The 7,674-nt window shown below is 54.8% G+C and overlaps 1 protein-coding gene across 3 annotated transcripts in view; it reads left to right on the plus strand.

Moving 5' to 3' along the window:
- The window catches only part of Ksr1 (kinase suppressor of ras 1), a 131,106-nt gene extending 123,461 nt beyond the window's left edge, over window positions 1–7,645 (plus strand). For 2 of the 3 annotated variants that reach the window (XM_050128647.1, XM_050128649.1), the window contains 5 exons: window positions 188–321; window positions 945–1,076; window positions 1,277–1,412; window positions 2,036–2,169; window positions 5,246–7,645. In XM_050128647.1, the coding sequence (XP_049984604.1) occupies window positions 188–321; window positions 945–1,076; window positions 1,277–1,412; window positions 2,036–2,169; window positions 5,246–5,324 (615 nt within the window). In that variant the 3' untranslated portion in view covers window positions 5,325–7,645. Of the gene's footprint in view, window positions 1–187; window positions 322–944; window positions 1,077–1,276; window positions 1,413–2,035; window positions 2,170–3,205; window positions 3,287–5,245 lie in introns of all 3 variants that reach the window. The other variant, XM_050128648.1, reaches the window with a different exon arrangement.
- The last annotated feature ends 29 nt before the right edge of the window (window positions 7,646–7,674 follow it).

Consider the following 7,674-nt stretch of genomic DNA (forward strand, 5'->3'; position numbering starts at 1 on the left):
GGGCTCCGTGGTTAACTGCTGTGGTGTGATCTGGGGCAGTCACTTGCCCTCTCTGGGCCTCAGTTGCTTCATCTGTGAGGTGAAGACGGTATCCTTCAAGATTGGGTGGGGGGATGGGTAGCGCGCCTCGCCCCAAGTAAAGCTCAGCATCCCCCACCCCCCTGATACAAGGTTGGCTGTCTTGCAGGGCATGGGGTATCTTCATGCCAAGGGCATCGTGCACAAAGACCTCAAGTCCAAGAATGTCTTTTATGATAACGGCAAAGTGGTCATCACAGACTTCGGGCTGTTTGGGATCTCGGGCGTGGTCCGGGAGGAGCGGTGAGTTGACCATGGGTGTCTGCATGCATGGGAGGCTGCAGCATTACACGAGTGTGGAATACCCAGGCTGTATCGTTGGCAAGAGCCTTCCCTGCACGGGCCAGGTTGCCGCAGTTCCTGGTTCTGCCCATGTGGTTTCAGTCCAGGGTTGGGTCTGGGTGGTGTTTAGGTTCCTCGTGGTACCTGATTTCCAGGTGGATACCCATGGAGGCTGAGTCCCCTGGCACATTCGGCTTGGCTACTCAGTGATGGGTGAGAGATCTGGTTTATATCCTCTTGATGAGAAAGAGCATTGGATTTTACTGCCTGTGATTGTAAAGGGGATGGGTGACAAGAAAAGCTCCTCCATAAGAATGGGGGTGGGGCCTCAAGGAAGATTGACAGGCCAGAGAGTCAGCCTGCAGGTTTGACATCTGCAGACAGGCCTGAGGTCCTAGACAGACCAGTCACTCTCAGGACAAGGACTCAAACACCATCCCTAGCGGCTCCCTGCCATTCCCAACTGTGGCCTCCCTTTCTAGAAGTGCCCAGCCTGTTCAAGGGCAAGGAAGACTTCCATATTCCTCTCTGAGTTTTCTCACCTGCTCCCACTGAGGGGCCCATGTCCTTGTCCTGGCCTCCAGGCGTGAGAACCAATTGAAGCTGTCCCATGATTGGCTGTGCTACCTGGCACCTGAGATTGTACGAGAAATGATACCCGGGAGGGATGAGGACCAGCTGCCGTTCTCCAAAGCTGCCGATGTCTATGCGTTCGGGTGAGTAGGCCACCGGCACTCAAGTACAATGGTGGCCATCGGGCTGGGAAGCATGCTGGGAAGTCATGGCTGTGCCCCTTGTTGGCAGAGTGACCGTGTCTTTGACCTTTTATCTCTGGCTCCTAATGTGGGCAGCTCCTAGAACCTGATGTGGGGTTTTGTGAAGCTGCAATAGCTCACACTGTGGTGTGTCTCCATAGGACCGTGTGGTATGAACTACAGGCGAGAGAGTGGCCCTTTAAACACCAGCCTGCAGAAGCCTTGATCTGGCAGATCGGAAGTGGGGAAGGAGTGAGGCGCGTCCTGGCCTCCGTCAGCCTGGGGAAGGAAGTCGGCGTGAGTAGAGGGAAGCAGGGCCCGAGGGCGGGCTGGGCATGTGACATGACTGCCTTCCACTCACCCTGAGCCTGGGGTAGGGGTCTTGTGATGGCCGCGTGTGTAGGCCACCCTTCTGGGTGACGAGGCTGCAGATGGTGCTGGGGGCTGAGTGGACCCTGAGAGAAGGCCTTCCTTTCGTTGTGGCGGCTGCTCTGCAGGCTGGCAGCTGCATTCCTGTGTTTAGTTCTTGTCCAGCCAGTCTTCACTCTGGTAGCACTGAGATGCCCACTTGTGGCCTCCCCACCCTGTATATAGTACCAGGACCTCACATTCACACGTGGACACTTCCACGTTCCTACGATGTGCAAAGGCCACCTACCTTCAGTCCCCCTCTCCTATTTCCATCCTGCCTGACTTGGTCACTGACATTAGGGACGGGCAAGCTGAGGAGGAAGGGAAAAAGGCAAGTTCGTTTTGACCTGGAAGGTTGGTGGCACCTCTGAACTGCTTACTTCCCAGGAATCTGTGCCCATAGTTGGGCACTTAGGGACTTCACAGGAACCCTTATGAAGTGTCCTGTCCATCTGCACCCTCACCCCTTCCCAGATACCCACACACACTGACCACAGTGCCCTTTGCAGGAGATCCTGTCTGCATGCTGGGCTTTCGACCTGCAGGAAAGACCCAGCTTCAGCCTGCTGATGGACATGCTGGAAAAGCTGCCCAAGCTGAACCGGCGGCTCTCCCATCCGGGGCACTTTTGGAAGTCGGCTGAGTAAGTATCCCCTCATAAGCCTGACCTGCCATCAGATCCTGGAGAGCCTGTCTGGGGTGTTTAAGGGAGCCCTCTGCTGAACAGGCATCAGACTACGCTCTGGGGCTTCCATGGGGGAGGGGGAGAGAGGCCCTTAGCAGGCAAACACCTCCAGTTTCCACCTGTGGGAATATACATGTCACTCACTGTATTAGAGCATCACTGACACCAAGCCCAGGCTAGACCAGGGTGAGAAAGTTATGCCTGAGAGGAGAAAGGGTCAGAGGTCAGGACCTGGTACCCACTTAGTAGCTGAGCTGTTGAGCACTGAAATCTTGCTGTCCCTTAATGGGCCATGCCACTCAGCTGTGTAGAGCCCCAAAGCCCCAGGGGCCACTGTCATCCCTCCTGCATTTTGTCCTGTTCTGTTTCTACTCTGGCTTCCTCCTCTAAAGACCCCTCTCCAGCCACACCCCTTTGTCAGGATGTGGGGCCTCGTTACCTGCCTCAGTTTCCACAGCGGGGCTTAGGTAAGGAATTTTGCCCAGAAGTATCAGGTAAATCCCATAAGCTTGGCAGGTGAGGTGTGGGCATTGACAGTGGGGGAGGGGTGCTGAGCCCTGTGCTGCTATAGGTCTTGGGCCCTGTGAATACAGGGTTCCTCTTCCACCAAACCCTGCCGGCACTGGGCAGGCACCAGCAGCCAAAGACGACCCCTGTTGCTGGAAGCCGGTCAGTGCCACCTTCTCATCTCACAGAAGGGAAACTGAGTTCACTAGTAGAGCCGTCACCTGCCCACAGCCACCAGCCACCAGGCTTCCATGACAGCCAGGAAGAGCCTTCTGTTTCTGGTCTCTGTTCCGGGGCCGCTAACTCTCACTTTCTCTTTTCTTTCCCCATGACTTTGTCACTTTTCATTTTCCGGGGGGTGGCGGATCCCCTGGCCTGTCTTGTCATCTCCCCTGCCCCCCACCCTGACTCCTCCACCTGTCTGCTGGCCGGACCGGATCCGACGGCCCTCTTCAACTGCTGACGACATGGTCTCTGGCACCCCCAGCCGCTGGCGGAGCCGCTACTACGGAAAAGGACGCTATGGTCACCCTGACTTTAAGAGCTCCTGTCCAGTTCTGGAGGAATAGTGTGTTTCCATCACTTCTCTCATTTCCTGCCTGTGTGTGACTGTACCCATTGCATACCTGCGCTTCCCATTCTGTCGCTGCATGCCAGCTTCTCGCATCCATGCTTTCATTCCCATAATCCACAGTGACCTTTTGCAGCTGAAATGGGCACCAGCTAGGGCCACTGGGCTAGTGTTTCTCACAGAGGGGTGTGGCAGGCAGGGCCCCTCTCCACACCATGTGGGTGAGGGAGAATGAGCTCATTGAGCTAAGTCCCCCAAATCCCACTGCTGAGTGAAGTTCAGAGGAGGAATGAATGAGTTGTGGTAGCATGAGCCTATTACCCCAGCTTCCAGGAGGCTGAGGCAGAGGGATTTTAAATTTGAGTCTAGCCTGGGATACATAGTGAAGTCTCAGAAGTAAAAGCACCAATGGCAGCTGAGCACACACACTTTTAATTCCAGTTTCAGAGACAGAGGCAGGTGGATCTCAAGGCCAGCCTGGTCTATGTAGTAAGTGCCAGGAAAGACCCTGTCTCAATAAACAAACAAACAAACAAAAAGCATCAACAAATTGCTGGGGATGAGACTCCATGGTAGAACTTAGCATCTATGAGGCTTCAGCACTACCAATGTTAGTAACAGTAATAGTAATAATAAATACAGAGGGGAGGGGAAGCATCAGGGAGCAGAAGTGGTACTGCCTAGGGGGCCAGTTTAATTATCACAAGGAGCTGTGGGGTGCCTGTCACGGCCCCATGGTGACTTGGAAAAGCTCCCCCGTGCCCACACCACCTGTCAAAGTTGCCCCTCTGCCATCCCGAGGGGTGGAGTTGGGGATCCTATTCTCTGCAGGCAGCTCTGTCCCTGAGCAGCCGCTCTGGCCAGGTGCCGTGCCCTGGCTTCTTCAGGCTCAGGTTTTGACGCTGCTCTCTCTCTGTCTGTAGGTTGTAGGCCTGGCTGTCTTGCATGCCCCAGGCTTCCTTCCTCCTAACCGCCAGCTCCGCTCCGTGACTTCTAAGACTCCAAACGCCAGCAGGCACTAACCCAGGGGATGCCATCTCTGCTGCTCCAGTCTCCTCCCTCCAGGCTCCTTCTTGTGCTCTGTTTTTAACAACGGCCCCTCCCCTCCATACGGCCTGTGGGTGCCTGACTTGAGTCACTGCCGGGGGAGGATGGCACTAACAGGGTGACCCCTCAAGGCGGAAGAACGGCCTCCGTGGATGAGACGGTCTTTTTCTCTCCTGCTCTCCTAAGAGTGGCTCTTGCTTGTGTTCCTCTGGTCCCTAGCCCCTACTAACACCTTCACGAGCCCCTGCTGAGCATGCTCAGAGGATGGGAAGGAGCTTGACGGCCCTGGGACATTGTCCTGCAAGGGGTGTAGTGGTTCAGAGCTGCCCAAAGCAAGCACTGAGGTCAAGGGCCCTGTCTGGAGCCCTGTGTCTCTCTCATGAAGACAGAGGACAGTAGGCACACACCGAGGTCACGGGCCCTATCTGGAGCCCTGTGTCTCTCTCATGAAGACAGAGGACAGTAGGCACACACGCACGCACGCACCTGCTAGGGGTTACATGACCCTGGCCAGATCTCTGTTGGGCTCAGGATTGATTCTGCTCCCCGCAGTGGACCCCACTTGAACACCATTTCTGAAAGGAGTGTGTGCCATCAGTCCTGGTACAGGTCCTCAGGTCTCTCATCAGCTCCATATCCACAAGGAGCAGCCAGTGAGGGAACACCCTCCGTCCGAAAGTGGCTGCTGTTATGCTGGGTGCTGGCGAGCCAGGTGAACAGGCCGTGTCACTGTTCTCCAGGTAGGGACTGTGGCTGACGCCCAGGACTTAGGGGCCAGGAGCAGCTCTGCCAAGGCCATGGGCCGAGCAGTTGTCCTCACTCAGATCCTCTGCCAAGCATAGCCAGCGACATCTTAACTCTGGTCAAAACCAGCGGAGCCATAACCCATGTCTCTGCTCCTCTCCGCAGCATTAACAGCAGCAAAGTCATGCCCCGCTTTGAAAGGTTTGGCCTGGGCGCCCTGGAGTCCAGTAATCCAAAGATGTAGCCGGCCGTGCACATTCGTGCAGAGGGTGTCTTCCTTTCTGAAACATGATAACGAAACACACAAACCGCCACCGGGAGGACTCAGAAAAGCTTTGCATGACTCCTCCGTGAAGAATGTACATTACAGAGGGGCGCGGGGCTCAGGATCGGAGCCATACCCGCCTCTCCAGACGACACCACTACAGCCAGTGTTTACACAGAGGTTTCTGCCCCGCAAGCTTGGTGTTTTACAGTAGTTAATAATAACTCCGCAGAAGGGTGCTGCCACCTCAGAGCAAGAGAAATGCCCCCACGTTTCCTATTCTACGATTCTGCAGCAGCGAGGGACCCAGGGTTGAGCAAGAAGGAAGAAAAGTAGCATGAATGTTACTATTCTAGGAAAAGAGGACATGACAGAAGGCTTGCCCCGGCCTACGCTCTGGCTCAGACTCCCACTGGTCCCTTTGTTTGTCCTATAAGGAACACCAACCGTTACTTAACTTGCAGAGGAAACCCTGGCCAGGAACTCATCTGGACTATGGGGTCAGGAGTTCCTGAAGAGTTTGGATTTAGTTTCTGCTCTGCTCCGGGCTTGTTGTATTAAAAAAGTACAGACAGAATCTAGGTGGCTTCTAGACAGATCTGGTGGATCTTAGCTCAGCTTGTACTGCAGCGGGAGAAAACAGCCACACGTCTGTGGAGACATTCGCTGCTTCTCTGAGGCCTCCAGGCAGGCACGAAGGCTGTGGAACCCAGCCTTCATCATTACACACCCCCCCAGTGCCTCAGTTCACCCCCAAAGCCAAGAGCTAGCCCATCAGCTGCGTGTCCAGTGAGTCCTTGGTTGAGGAAGACGGTGAAGGTGGCAAATACAGCCTACGGTGACCCTAGCACTTTAAAACCCATGTCTGTCATGCCAGAAGGTTCCAGACATACCACCACTTCCACTTCCCCAGTCTCATTGAAGCCTTTTACCCCATTCTGACCCCTGTGTGTGCCCTGAGCTCAGATTGGGGCCTGAGGCTGTCCAGAGACTTGAGTGAGACGTACCTAGTAAGTCCCTATCCGTGAGCCTCAGACTTGTGCTTGTGTTCATTTCCGCAGGCAGGAGGGATTGGGGTGAGTCAGACGTGTTGCAGTCCTTGAGCAGAGGTTGAGCAGCATCCGACTCCACAACCAGAAGGGGGAAGAAATGGGCGTGGAGAAGTGGGTAGATTTTGGCCTACGGGCTTACATAGTCCCACTGTGGAGTGGCCATGTGGCTCCCCCTTAAACACCGACTAAGGCTCAGTTGTCAGAGCCTGCCCTAGCACCAGAGTCCAGTGCAGGTGTCTGAGAAGTTGGGGGACCCTCCCCACATCCACCCCAGCACAGCTGTTCATGCTACAGGAGAGCTGGGACTGTGGCATCTTGGCCCTGCCCCAGTGTGCGAAGGAGGAAGAGCTGCGAGCCTCTGTTCAGTTCTGCGTGGGTCATCTGTCCTCTGAAATGGGACCATCATGTCACTTCCACACCCCTTTGGCTTTCCACCCTAACCCTTGGTGTCACTTCCCTACTCTAAACCACAGAGTCTATAATTACTGCCTCTGTGGCAGTCTCATGGCTATCCCTTCCCAGAGGTCACAATGACTGAGCTTCTGGCCACTCTCCCACTTTGTGAGTGGTGTGGCATTGGCCTCCCCTCACGGGTAGAACATGAGTCATCAGGCTGGCAGCTGAGTCAGCCCTTTCAGTCATCCCTCAACACCAGACCACAGAGGGCATCACACACAGCCCACTGGGTCTCACCCTGTATCGTAGACATCTCAGGGCCAGAAACTCTGAGCCCTGCAGCGAATGTGATCTTGTGCACGTACTGGGGACCAGTAAGAGTAGCCATGGTCCCTGCTTTAAGGAGCTGACCATCTGCTGTGGGTCAGTATGCAGGGGACCTGACATCGTGGAACCTTTGGGCCACTGGTGAAGCTATCGTGCTGGAACCTTCCTCACTTCCTCTCCAAGGCCTGCTGCTGTTTAAGAGAGTCCCCCATCATGGTCCCTGTTTCCTTTTCTACTTAAGTTAATGTGAATTGAGGTTAGGAAAGTTTGCCTCCTCTGTGCTCTCCCTGTCTCCTGGGAAACACATGAAGGATGACAGATACTGTGAATTCAGCCCCAATAGCCACTGTGAAGGCAATGGAAAAAAAGGCATGAAGCCAGGCGGTGGTGGCACACGCCTTTAATCCCAGTACCCGGGAGGCAGAGGCAGGTGAATCTCTGTGAGTTTGAGGCCAGCTTGGTCTACAGAGCTAGTTCCAGGACAGGCTCCAGAGCTGCAGAGAAACCCTGTCTCAAAAAACCAAAAAAAAAAAAAAAAAAAAAAAAAAAAAAAA

Source organism: Alexandromys fortis, unplaced genomic scaffold (genome assembly GCF_014885135.2).
Source record: "Alexandromys fortis isolate MF-2015 unplaced genomic scaffold, M_Fortis_MF-2015_v1.1 scaffold_80, whole genome shotgun sequence".
Taxonomy (NCBI): domain Eukaryota; kingdom Metazoa; phylum Chordata; class Mammalia; order Rodentia; family Cricetidae; genus Alexandromys; species Alexandromys fortis.